The sequence below is a fragment of the Myotis davidii genome, unplaced genomic scaffold, assembly GCF_000327345.1.
Source record: "Myotis davidii unplaced genomic scaffold, ASM32734v1 scaffold961, whole genome shotgun sequence".
NCBI classification, from domain to species: domain Eukaryota; kingdom Metazoa; phylum Chordata; class Mammalia; order Chiroptera; family Vespertilionidae; genus Myotis; species Myotis davidii.
The window spans coordinates 231675-246007 of NW_006291013.1; the positions used below are offsets into that span (position 1 = coordinate 231675).

Consider the following 14333-nt stretch of genomic DNA (forward strand, 5'->3'; position numbering starts at 1 on the left):
GGCCTCCAGACTAAAAGGTCCCAGGTTTGATTGTGGTCAAGGGGACATGCCCAAGTTGCAGGCTCGATCCCCAGTAGGGGGCATGCAGGAGGCAGCCAGTCAATGATTCTCTCTCATCATTGGTGTTTCTATCTCTCTCCTTCTTCCTTCCTCTCTGAAATCAAGAAAAATATATTTAAAAAAATAGAAAGCAGTACAGCATATTTATGTAAGTTAAATTCTTTGATAATTATTGATTTATAAAAAGTGGTATATGTGTACGTATTTCTTTTCGTGTGCTGATAAAAGAATGGAGCTGGGGAAGGAGCAAGGTGAGAAATAAACCCCATGGAAAAACAGGAAGTTGAACTCAAGTTGCTCCTCTAGCAGTAATTGTGGGGAAGATGGTGAGAGTTGATCCATGACTAGCATTTCTGCTACACTGACCATTAAGATGCTTGGGAGAGGCATCAGGGGGTGGGGAGGCAAGGCAGATGGATTTTAAGAAATCTCTGTGTTTGATCTCTCAACTCTCTCTCTCTTCCTTCTCAGGAGTTAGAAGCAGCTCTTCACAGAGATGATGCAGAGTTTATTAGTGACCTGATTGCCTGCTTGCTTCAGGGCTGCTATCAACGAAGGGATATCACGTGAGTAATTCTGATCTTACTAAATTTTTTGGAGAGAGAACCAACCAATCAATCAGTCATCAAGATGTTTCATGTCGCCGAGACCGGTTTGGCTCAGTGGATAGAGCGTCGGCCTGCGGACTGAGGGGTCCCGGGTTCGATTCCGGTCAAGGGCATGTACCTGGGTTGCGGGCACATCCCCAGTAGGGGATGTGCAGGAGGCAGCTGATCAATGTTTCTCTCTCATCGATGTTTCTAGCTCTCTATCTCTCTCCCTTCCTCTCTGTAAAAAATCAATAAAGTATATTTTTTAAAAAAAAAAAAAAAGATGTTTCATGTCAACTAACAAACCAGTACTGATCATTAGCCAAAACGACATAACAGTGTAAACTGAGTATTTACAAATGGATTCCCAAGTCTTGTGTTTGGTTCTTTCTGCAGTTGACTTTTTTAAAATGTTCTAATTGATTTTAGAGAGAGAAGAAGGGAGAGGCGGGGAGAGAGAGATAAAGAGATAGAGAAACATCAAGATGAGAGAAACATTGATCGGTTGCCTTCTGTATTCTTTCTGACCAGGAATTGAACCAGTGACCTCTTGGTTCCTGGGTTTACACTCAACTGCTGACCCACACCATCAAGACAATGTTTCTTTTACTTCAGTGTTTCTCTCTCTCTAAAATCAATAAAAACTCTTTTTTTAGTTGTTTTTGCTGAGCTGGTGTGGCCCAGTGATTGAGTGTCAACACATGCACCCAGAGGTCACGGGTTTGATTCCTGGTCAAGGCACATGCCCGGGTTGTGGGGGCTTGATTCCCAGTAGGAGACATGCAGGAGGCAGCCAATCGATGTTTCTATCTCTCTCTCTCTCTCTCTCTCTCTCCCCCTTCCTCTCTGTAAAAAATCAATGAAAATATTTTGTTTTTTGTTTTTCTTCTTGAATTTCAGATGTTTTAAAGAAAGGGATTTATATATATATATGGCTAAGTGTCCATCTTTCCAACCGTTAGCTATGTTGCACACTGACCACCAGGGGGCAGACGCTCAACGCAGGAGCTGCCATGACGCGCACTGGCCATTTAAAAATAAATAAAGGCAACACAGACCTGGTGCTGACAAACTAACACTAGGCCTCGTCACCACCCTGGAGCAACACCCCACCAAATTGCAGCCAACGCTGCCAAGACCCATGGCACAAAATGTGGCCCACAGCCCAGCCCGGAAGTGGTGGCTGTGGGTGCTGGGTAATGATGTCACATAGCCAATGCCCGGCTTCCTTTCCCTAGTGACTAGCCTCCTTGGAATTTCTTCAGCCCAGGAACCCGACTTGCATTACAGCCAGGTGCAAACATTTTACAGTTTAACCAAACGTATGTGAAGCATTTTCCCATGCCTCATCTCATTTGATCCTCATGGAAGTCCTGGAGTAGGTAGATAGGAGACTCAGTAGAATCCTATTTTCATTAGTAAGATGCGATTAAGCAAGTTTATTCTATATCTATAAAAGGTTAAGTTGACTCGCGCATGCACGATACATATAAAGCTAACGCTGGTGCTAGTTGCATGCATGTGTTTCCATCTGTCATTGTTGATTGTGAATTTCGTTGCCACTTCCGTTATAGAGAAAGGGCTAATAGCAATATTAAAATATTTCTTCTAATTAATTTTCTTTCATTGTGCATCAATCTGTGCATCAGGACACTAGTAGATTTATATAAGAAGATATATTTATATACAAAGAGAATGATCGCATTTTGGCTAAGATCAAGTGTATGTACAAGGAAAATGAATTGTCTTAAATTGTAAACTGTCAAGTATCTCGTGGTAAGGTGGTATGGAGATGCCAAGAAAACTGTTAGCAAAAGTGATACAATTGAAACTGAGTAGGATAAAGGTGCTATTGGAAAGGAATATCAATCATGCAGTTCTTTGGGATAGGTAGAGGCTTTCAGGCAGATTGTAGGCACAAAGAACAACACTGTACATTTACAGTGTTTGTTGGGTTAGTATGTTTGTGCTTCCATTGCCTCACACTGGAATATGGAAGTTTTCCCTGGCCTGGCCCAGCCTGTCTCCTGCCACTGTCTCCACTGAAGCTATCATTCTGGTGAAATGATCTCAATGTCATAGATTCCTCATTTTATTTTACTCTAGGAAAAACATGCCTTGTTGTTTGAGGTTCTTGGTGTGCATTAGGAATTCTAGAAAGTATGTGGTAAAGGAATTTATTACCAAAGAGATATTGTCATCTTCATACTCCTCGATACCAAAAAAATACCCCCTTTTATTTTCAAATTCATCATTGCAACACTATCAGCTTTTTACTACCAGTTTGAACTGCACTTTGTCCAGCTAGGGCTGACATATAATTCCTGTAAGACATCTTTGCTTAGTGAGAAAAAATTTTTAAATCATTAAGTGACATTATAACCAGATTCATTAATTGGAGTGTAAAATAACCATGTGACAAACACTTTAACACTTTATTAGGTACTTATCAAAATACAGAGAATTTCCAATCAAACTCTAACTGAAAAAAAATTTAGATTGCCATCAAGCTGCCTTAAATGTTTCCTATAGTTTTTCTAAGCCATTTTCAGAATTTAGAATATAGTATTTTATAATATGCCCTAAAATTTATGTATAACAGAATATAAAATTATAGTTGCACATTGGAGTAAATACTTGTATTCTAGAGAGGTATTATTCATCTTTGCATTTTAACCTGAAATAAAATTAATTAGGCTAGGCAGCCGAAACTGGTTTGGCTCAGTGGATAGAGCGTCAGCCTGCGGACTCAAGGGTCCCAGGTTCGATTCCAGTCAAGAGCATGTACCTTGGTTGCGGGCACATCCCCAGTGGGGGGTGTGCAGGAGGCAGCTGATCGATGTTTCTCTCATCAATGTTTCTAGCTCTCTATCCCTCTCCCTTCCTCTCTGTAAAAAATCAATAAAATATATTAATTAGGCTAGGCAGACATTGAGTTTCCTTTTTGTTTGTCATCTAAGTCATAGACCTAGTTTTGAAGTGGCATCCAAACTCTGTATTATCTTTATCTGTACAAGCAAAGATAAGACTGTTGGCCTCAGTTCCACAATCCATACCATTGATTAGTAAACTTTTACCTATTTTAGCAGAATGTGCTATCAGTGGTCTAAAATAAAACTATCTACTCTGTGAGAAACTCTTAACATATTCATTTTCTTTGGAATTTGTCGATAGAAAGTCCAAATAGTATAATAACATGAGGCTTCAGAAAGGGACTTTCAGACCCTTCTTGTTACTGCCCCTTCATTTTCTGCTTTCTATTTAAGATTTGTCAGCTGTCAAACCACCAGCTCTCTTTCCCCTGCCCTACCTACTCTCTGTATTTTATATTAATGTATTTTTGTATTGGGGCCATCTGGCTAGGCCTCAGACATTCCACAGCTACCTAGAGGACATCATTAACTACCGCTGGGAACTGGAGGAAGGGAAACCCAACCCACTGAGAGAAGCCAGTTTCCAAGACCTGCCTCTTCGTACGCGTGTGGAGATCCTACACCGCCTCTGTGATTACCGGCTAGATGCAGATGATGTCTTCGATCTTCTCAAGGTGCTTAACTGGCAAGCCCTTGCCCTAGAGCAGCAATTTTCAACCTTTTCATCTCATGGCACACTAAAATTTCTCAGCACACCAAAAAATATATTTTTGTCTGATCTGACCAAAAAATAGGTATGATTTTGATAAATTCACATAGAATGGGTATTGTTAGCTGTTGTCTTTTTTTTTTTTTTAATGATCTAAGGCAGTGGTGAGCAAACTGCGGCTCGCGAGCCACATGCGGCTCTTTGGCCCCTTGAGCGTGGCCACAAAGTTTCAATCGCACTGTATGTGTGTACCTGCACGTGGTATTTTGTGGAAGAGCCACACTCAAGGGGCCGCAGTTTGCCGACCACTGATCTAAGGGAAAAGAGGTCATTGCCCCTATCTAAATAGTCAGGTATTTCATGTTTTAAAATTCTTGCAACACCAGTTGAAAATCGCTGCCCTAGAGGAAGAAAAACACCAACATGTTTCCTAAAGTCTGAAATTTGATTTAACATAATTAAAATATTTATTGAAAGTCGAAGACTTTAACATGTTTATGCAAGTGAAGTTTGTCCCTACATGTTTATACATATTATAAAAAAAGTGCTAGAGAAGGAAGGTATAGTTCTTTGCTACCCCTTATTCTATTGTTATCTATTTAGAAGTCTGTCTCAGAGTGGGAGGGTGTAGGCTATTGCTTTTCATTCATAGGAAGGTCAATTTCTAACCCTGTTCAGTTAGAAATGATCAAATATATTGATGACTCTCAGTTCAGCCCTACTCATGTACATGATATAAAAATCATTGGGCAATTTAGCACAGTCTACTGAAAATTCAAGGACTTTAATAACAATGACCCTGGGGTAAAGTGGGTATTGTAGTTTATGATAGATCTACAATAGAGGATCATGTGAGACAGCTTTCATACAGCAGATTCTGCTCTGTTGTAATTGTCTTTTCTTTTATGGATGCACACATAAAATAAGTCAAGCCAAATATATAATGCTAGAGGCCCAATGCACAAAATTTGTGCAAAAGTGGGCCTGCCTTCCCCCAGTTGCTGGGACCTGGGCTTCCCTCGCAGAAGGAGGCCCTGCCCACCCGCCGCAGCCTGCCCATCAGTGGCCTAGGCCTCCCTCTACAGCAGTGGCTCTTAACCTTCCTAATGCCGCGACCCTTTAATACAGTTCCTCATGTTGTGGTGACCCCCAACCATAAAATTATTTTCGTTGCTACAACATAACTGTAATTTTGCTACTGTTGTGCATCGTAATGTAAATATCTGATATGCAGGATGTATTTTCATTGTTACAAATTGAACATAATTAAAGCATAGTGATAAATCACAAAAACAATATGTAATTATATATGTGTTTTCCGATGGTCTTAGGCGACCCCTGTGAAAGGGTCATTCGATCCCCAAAGGGGTCGTGACCCACGGGTTGAGAACCGCTGCTCTACAGGGTGATCATGGGGTGATGGCTAGGCCCCCCACCAATTGCATCACACCCACCTTGACTGGCCTAGCACCAGTGAGTGTCATAGTGTGGTCCTGGATGGTCATTCTGTTGTTCAACTGTTTGGTCAATTTGCACATTATGCTTTTATTATATAGGATTAAAGGCCTGGTGCATGAAATTTGTGCACGGGGAGGGTGAGGGTGGGAGGGGGGTTCCTCAGCCCAACCTGCAGCCTCTTCAATCCAGAAGCCCTCAGGGGATGTCCTTCTGATGGCTTAGGCCCGCTCCCCATGGTTCTCTGCTCTCTGCAGGGCCTGCCTGCTCCACACCATGGCGATGGGCAAAGCAGGTCCTTCTGGGCGCTGCCTACAGACAGTGCTTGCCTGCTCCGGGTTGCCACAGCAATGCCTTCTGGGCTCACATTGCTGGGGTGATGCTGCCAGCGTCCTGACCCGGCTGCTATGGGCACCACCATCTTTGTCATGGAGTGGCAGTTAATTTGCATATTACTCTTTCATTAGATAGGGTGTTCATCAAAATTCCTTTTGATTTCTTTTTTGTAGATGAAATGGGAGCAGTGATAGGGATGGGAAGCATTCTATGTGTATTTCATATGCCCTGATTGAATATTACTTAGGTATTTGGGCATGTTTAAATATAAGGTATATCTGAGTAAAAATTTGGAATCCTTATTAAGTTTTCTCCTCTTTTGTTCCCCATATCCCCAAACCTCTTTTTCCTGTTCTTGAACCTAGGGTCTAGATGCAGACAGTCTCCGCGTGGAGCCATTAGGTGAAGATAATTCTGGGGCACTATATTGGTATTTCTATGGAACTCGAATGTACAAGGAGGACCCAATACAAGGAAAATCCAACAGAGAACTCTCTTTGAGCAGGTACATTGTTTAAGATCAGAGCTTTGGTAGCTAGTGTACAGAAATGTCATTAAAACTAAATGCATCAGCAGCACTATTTTTTTTTCTTATTAAGGAATTAATTCTGACAGCACACCTGCAAAGAGATAGAAAGGGAGTTGTTTCATACAGAAATAAAAAGGAATTGAACTGTAGCCACTAATAGCAAGTGGTGAAAGGTTCTGTTTTGCTGTGAGGTTTCTGAGGAGCACCACTTCCCTTATCAGCAACTGTTCTATACAGTAGGTTCTTAGCAGTGCAGTCATTTCACTGCCATTGTTTTCCTCTTTTGTACTCAATGTCTGATCCATAGGCTTACTAACTACTCTTAAATGAGGAAGAATCCTTTCCATAGCATCCTGTAATGATGCTACCATCCTTTCTTATTGCTGGGAGCAGTGCTCACTATTAGGAAAGTGTTAGGTCTGACTCAGATTTTAATATTGTAAAATGTCAGTTTTCCTTGATTCAGCATTCTAATGGAAGATTGGAAGTCATCCTGCCCTTTCCCTATGATGGCTGTATTTAACACATTAAGCGCCCAGTCAGTCACCAGTGACTGACACTATACTTTCCATCTGGAAGACAAAACAGGCTGGGCGCGTAACGTGTTAATCTATTTCAGTAGCCTCATGGCTAGGAAAGCAGTACTTAAAATACATCAGTACTATGACAGAACATTTCTATTTAATATGCTGTCAGTACTATGATAAAACATTTCTATTTAATATGCTGTTTCTTAGGGAAAGTGAAGGACAAAAAAATGGCTCAGGCATTCTTGGGAAAACAGGAAAAAGAAGAGGAAGACCCCCCAAACGGAAGAAACTACAGGAGGAGATTATAGTGAGGTAAGACAATCTTGTTAGTCCTTGACGGTTTTAGATCCTCTTGCTGAAAGGAACCTATTTTCACTTGTTACTCATGCCGTGAAAAGGACATGGGACCTAAATTACGGAGACCTGGATCAGAATCCTCATGGAATTAGGACTGTGTACTAGGAAATCAGAAACCCTAGCTGCATGACCTCTAGCAGGTTACCTATTTTCTAGGTAACCTGTTTTATTGGACAGTGGACGTACTAATAGGAATGATGATTAACTTGAAGTAGACAATGAATGTGACAGTGTAACAGATTGAAAAACTATGCTCATTCAGTATGTATTAACTTCTAAAAAATTTGTTGTGTCACACATTTTTATAGGAACATGGAGCAAATTAATTCTGTGATTGTGTTAATAATCAGCATTTTAATAGACATATCTTATATAAGTTTAGGGTTAGTTCTTTCCCATTAGGGAGATTTTAGTAGCAAACCTGCTTTGTTATGTTTAGAATTCAATTTCCTAAAATAAAGGCAAGTTATTAAACATGTTTTAAAGTATTTTATATTTAATTTTAGCAAAGAAAAAGAGATTCTGTTACATTTGGGAATTTTTAGAGGCCTGGTGCACGGCGGGAGGCGGGGTGGGAGGGTCCCTTCAGCCCAGCCTTGCACGCTCTCCAATCCAGGACCCCTTGGGGGATGTCTGCAGGGATTAGACCTAAACTGGCAGTCAGACATCCCTCTCACAATTCAAGACCACAGGCTCCTAACCATTCACTGCCTGCCTGCCTTATCCCCCCAACCACTCTGCCTGCCAGCCTTCTTACCCCAAACTGCCCTCCCATATGCCTCCTGGTGATCTCCCCTAACTGTACCCCCTGCTGGCCTGGTTGCCCCACACAGCCTGCTGTTCAGTCATTTGGTTGTCCCTCACTACCCCACCTGCTGACCTGGTCGCCCCACTCAGCTGCTGTTTGGTCGTCTGTCCGGTTGTTTTGGTCATGACAGCCCCTGGCTTTTTATATATTAGGATGTCATTATCTTTTAGGAAATTGTAGCATGTGAATCTTAGTGAAGGGTTTTCAGAATCTGACCTATACTGTGTAAATATACTTAAGGATCATATCTGTTTTTATACACCTGTGGAAGTTAGGTTGTATTCTTAAAAACGAATGACACGTCAGTCTGCTCATTCCCTCTAAATTTTAGCATTGATAAATAATCTAAATGCTTGAAATACCAGATTTTTTACTGTGTTATTTATTAACAACTAAAAAGTATGTCTAGGAATCAGATTATGAATAAACCTATCAGAATTTGATTTTATTTTACATTTAAGATTCAGTATTCTGCTTAACTTTCAGAAATTAGACCACAGATTGCAGCTTTCTTTCCACAGTGTTTCTGAGAAATGTCCTAAAATTATGTTCTGTACACACAACATCTGTTTATGGATTTTGTTAGCAATCTATACCTCCTTAAGTATTCAAAAAGCTGCTTCATATCTATCTCCATTTCTCTATAAATGAAATTAAAGTACGTTAGTGCTAGGAATACAGTAAACCCTCAATTTTGCACACCTCAATTTAATGGACTTTGGATTTAATGGACAAAATTTCCAGTCCATATGTCATATGTGAAAATTAACACCTTGTTAATTTTAAAATGCTTTTTTTTTTAATATATTTTATTGATTTTTTACAGAGAGAAAGGGAGAGAGATAGAGAGTTAGAAACATCGATGAGAGAGAAACATCGATCAGCTGCCTCCTGCACATCCGCCGCCGGAGATGTGCGCGCAACCCAGGTACATGCCCTTGACCGGAATCGAACCCGGGACCTTTCAGTCCGCAGGCCGATGCTCTATCCACTGAGCCAAACCGGTTTCGGCGATTTTAAAATGCTTTTAACCAAGACTTGCTACCGGTTATTTTTGTTGTTGTTATTAATTCACTAGGTTTTTTGTGTGTGCTTTTTTAAACTGATTTCACAGAGAAGAAGGGAAGAGAGGGGGAAAGAGATAGAAACTTAGATGAGAGAGAATCATCAATTGGCTGCCTCCTGCATGCCCTCCACTGGGAATACAGCCCACAATTTCGGCATGTGCCCTGGCTTGGAATTGGACTGTAACCTCCTGTTTCACATGTTGATGCTTAACCACTGAGCCAGGGCTTCATTGTTATTTTTAACAGATTTTTGCGAACAGGCCATATTTTGAAAAAAAACACTTTAGTAATTTTGCCAACATAATAAGTATTACATATCTACAATTATAGTCTACATTTAAATCCAAGAGTCACCTCTTATAAACAATGTTCAGCAAATGAATAGCACATGGTCACACCACATCTTGCAGGTAATTGGTTCTGTTGTCACTTGGTGTGACTTTCTGCAGCAGTTTCTACTTGTACCATGGATGTTCCCACATGCACTAAGCCACGCCCCAGCCACATGCATTTGTTTACTCGCAGTGACTGGTGAATACAGCATTTATTGAATTGCTTCAGTATAAATTTAAAATTACAGTTATACATATAGAAAACTGAAATTAAACCTTCCATACATAGTTAATTTTAATTATACAAATGTGTCTACATTAGTTAAAACAGGTAAACTAAACTAATTTGTCAATTTTTAACATACACATTCAGAAAACCTACTTTATTATATAACTAACTTTTGGCTTTAATGGGCAGTCCTTACCCAAATTAGTCCATTATATTGAGGTTTTACTGTTTAGAATCTTTTATCAAGCATACATAGACTCGTGCCTCTAACAGTGATTTTATTCTTGATAGCTCTATATTTAAATATTTTTACATTAAATAAAATTTAAAATTCAGTTCCTCAGTCACATTAGCCACAGCACATTTAAGTGCTCTGTGGCCACATGTGGCTCATGGCTACCAAATTGACAGAAACAATATAGCACATTTTTATTCGCACATAAAGTTCTGTGGAACAATATGTCTAGTATGACTCAGGGTACAAATAATTATGATCCTTAACACTCATGCTGAACATTTTCGCATTTTAGAATTTAATGCCCATCATCCCTGTAAGGTCAGCATATTAACAACTCCATTTTATAGAAACATTAATTAATTTTCACAAGGTCATGGTTAGTGCCAAGTCTTATTCTTAACCTTTGTCCTTAACCTCTACCATATATGAGGCTAAATTTAAATATAGGATTGGCAAAAGGAGGTTTACAGTTGTTAATACGTGAAACAGTTAATTCTTGTATTATTATTTATTAATTATTTATTTGTATTACAACTGCAAACCTATTTTTGCCCACCCTTGTATGCCGTATCTTCAGTGTAGCTTTGAGTTAAGGGAGTACAACATTGGAATCTTTATACTTCTTTTTTTCTTGGTATTTAACTGTTAACACTTTATAGTTCTTTTTTCCCCTCTTGGTATTTAACTGTTAACACTCCTCTATTTGATATTTTTTAATGTTTTAAAAGTTAATATTTTCCTATGATTGATGTTACCATAACAATGAGTCCCTATGTCAGTTTTTTCTCTCTATTCCAATACATCTACATCCTAGTATTCATTTTTTCAGTAGTCATTTCTTATAACCTTACCCTCTTGATACACACACACACACACACACACACACACACACACACACATTTAGTTGTGTCTACCTGATAGGGGAAATAACAGTTTTGAACATGTCTGTGTTTAATTGTTAATCTCTTTTTCAGTGAGAAGCAGGACAAAAATTCCATGGCATCTGAGCCACAGACAAGAAATGGTAATGACCTCTGCTGGAGTTTTTGGAAAGGATTAAGTCAATGCAATTGATTTGTATTGTGATGGGGATTCTCATTTTCCAGAGTCATACACCACAGTTATGATTATTGCAGTACCATCTAACTAGCCTTGCTGCCCTTCAGTTCTCTCTTCCTTGTACTTTATTCTGTGCCCGTCTCTCCTGAAGGATAACTTTATATCAGGAGTAGTTCTTTTCACTTTTGCCCTGTTACCTGGCCTCAGTGTAATATCTACCCAAACATTTAGGTGAATGAGCAACTTCTGAAAGAGCAAGCAATCTTTTTAATGTAAAATGCTTTACTACATAAGAGAGTATACTGGTTTCCTATTGAGATTTCAATTTTGTAATCCAAATCGCATAATTTGGAGGAGAATATAAATTTAATAATAGTATCTTAATGTCTGTGAAATGGGGAAGATGCTGCAAAAGGTCAGATCAAAACTATTTGCATAGGAAAAAATAAACATTTAAACGTTTCTACTATATTCACATCTACCCTATAAAGGTCACAAAAGTTATATTTATATTGCTTTTGGTCAGTATTCACTGTTAGCTGTAAACAGTGATAGTAACAGGAAAATCAAAAGTATACATTATCAGTCTTCAAATTAAAAAGGAGTAGGTCTTTTATTCTGATTTCCTGGTTTTGCTCATGAGCCAGAGTAAAAACAAAATTGAGAATAAATAGGAAAAGAGGATTTATTTAATGAACCCATCCTTTCTTTTTCCGGGTCCCAAGGGCCAGGTCAAGGCACTTGGTGGCTCCTGTGCCAAACAGAAGAAGAGTGGAGACAGGTCACTGAGAGTTTTCGAGAGAGGACCTCCCTTCGAGAACGGCAGCTCTATAAGCTCCTCAGCGAGGATTTCCTACCCGAGATCTGCAACATGATTGCCCAGAAGGTATGCAAAGGAAAAGTATTCCTCCCCTCTGTATTAGGTGTAAAGCTTCATTGTTTTAAGGATTATTCATTAGAGCTTTTAATACATTCCACTGTCTCCTGGATGTGGTATGACCTTTATCCTTTATTCTCTGGAATATTATAATGGGACCTCATGTCACTCATGGGCCTTGACTGTGGACAACATAATTTAATTCTCCTTATCCAAGAAGTCCTAAACCCTCCACACCCACCCCCTACTTCATTACTTAGAGTGGCTTTTCACAATCAGGAAACATTCCCTGAACCCTCAGGTGTGTCTCATATCACCCTCTGCATAACTCTCTCTACATGCTTTTTTCCCCATCATCATCTTATTGTCTGTCTCTTTTCCCCTAAGCAACAATCTCTAACAAGTATTTGTCTTTGTATATCCAGTGCCAGCTCTTTTTACCAGCTCCATCTGAGCTGTATGCCCTCTTCTACACTTCAGGGCAAGTTGTAGTTTCATAAACCATACAGCCTATGTTTTCATGTATATGCATCCTAATTTCTGACTTTTGCAAACATCTTTTCCCCTCTACTTCCCTACCCATTCAAATACTTCTCTCCTAAAAACTCCACTTAAAGTCATTATTTCCTTGAGCTGTCCATTGCTCCTAGTTTTAGGATTGTCCTCCCTAACATGTTAATTCATCCCTTACTTAATTCCATTGTGAATTTAAGGTTCTTTAGATTAAGGACTGTGTCCTACTCATCATTTTGACCCCCACAGCACCTAATGTAATGTCTTTCCGTGGTGGGTGCTCAGTAATAATTTACTTTGCTTGTTTCATTTCCATAATTCTAGTACATGTTAATAGAAGACAAAAAATTTGACAGCCTGACAATAAAATATGAAGAGAAAATATTTATAAATTACTAGGGGCCCAGTACACAAATTCATGCACCTTGAAAGGAACTGTGGAACACGAGGTTGCAGCGGGCACAGGGGCGGGTCTCAGCCCATCCTCCGCATTCCCGCTGCCTTCACTTCCACACGCTGACAGCTCCAGCTCCACTTGCAGCCGCTGACAGCGCAGAGCGATTGGGGCCAGCACCAGCAGCAGGTGCAAGCAGCGGCTGCTGCCCCAATCACCCTTCAGGAGCAGGGGGAGGTGGAGAAGCCCTCAGGGGAGATCGGGGCGGAAGCCGCCACTTGCACCCACTGACTGCACCAGTCTGCATTCCCACCAGCAGTATACTACAGTTCCCTTTTCTTCACATCTTCACCAGTTATCTTTTAGTATATTTTTATTTATTTGAGAGGGGAAAGGAGAGGGAGAGAGAGCTAGAAACATCAATGATGAGAGAGAATCATTGATCAGCTGCCTCCTGCACATTTCCCACTGGGGATTACGCCCACAACACAGGCATGCCCTTTACCCGATATATCATTGGCAAATATATTCTTCCATACCGTGGGCTCCCTTTTCATTTTGTTGATGGTTTCTTTTGCTGTGCAAAAGCTTTTTATTTTGATGTTGTCCTATTTATTTTCTCCTTAGTTTTCTTTGCTTTAGGAGATGTATCTATAAACATATTGCTACAAGAGATGTCTGAGAATTTGCTGCCTATAGTTTCTTCTAGGATTTCTATTGTTTCACAACTTATATTTAAGTCTTTTGTCCACTTTTAGTTTATTCTTGTGTATGGTATAAATTGGTGGTCTAGTTGCATTTTTTTTTTGCATATATCTGTGCAAGTTCTCAACACCATTTATTGAAGAGGCTGTCTTGACTCGTTTATCAAATATTAATTGAGCATAATGAGTCCTCCTGTACTGTCCCATTGATCTACATGCCCATTCTTGTGCCAGGCAGTTTTGAGGATAGTGGCTTTGTAAGTATAACTTGACATCTGGTATTGGGATTCCTCAACATTGTTCTTTCTCAAGATTGCTGAGAATATTCAGGGCCTTCTTTGGTTCCATATAAATTTTGGAGTATTTGTTCTAGATCTGTGAAATACATCTTTGGTATTATAATAGGAATTGCATTGAATCTGTAGATTGCCTTTGGTAGTATGGACATTTTAATCATGTTACTTCTACCAACCCATGAGCACAGTATATTCTTCAACTTTTTATACCTTCCTCTATCTATTTTTCCAACGTCCTGTAGTTTTCCAAGTACAAGTCTTTCATCTCCTTGGTTAAGTTTATCCCTAAGAATCTCAATTTTTTTGCTGCATTGGTAAATAGGATTGTTTGCTTAGTTTCTCTTTCTAAGAATTCATTATTGGTGTATTAAAAAAAC

At 39.6% G+C, this 14333-nt stretch overlaps 1 protein-coding gene across 1 annotated transcript in view; it reads left to right on the forward strand.

Annotated features, from left to right (window-relative positions):
* Positions 1 to 534: 534 nt before the first annotated feature.
* CECR2 (cat eye syndrome chromosome region, candidate 2) overlaps positions 535 to 14333 on the forward strand; it is a 63110-nt gene continuing 49311 nt past the window's right edge. The window contains exons 1-6 of the mRNA XM_015564221.1: positions 535 to 626; positions 4014 to 4197; positions 6389 to 6528; positions 7290 to 7394; positions 11088 to 11137; positions 11898 to 12058. Coding sequence (XP_015419707.1) covers positions 6473 to 6528; positions 7290 to 7394; positions 11088 to 11137; positions 11898 to 12058 — 372 coding nt within the window. The 5' untranslated portion in view covers positions 535 to 626; positions 4014 to 4197; positions 6389 to 6472. The remainder of the gene's footprint in view (positions 627 to 4013; positions 4198 to 6388; positions 6529 to 7289; positions 7395 to 11087; positions 11138 to 11897; positions 12059 to 14333) is intronic.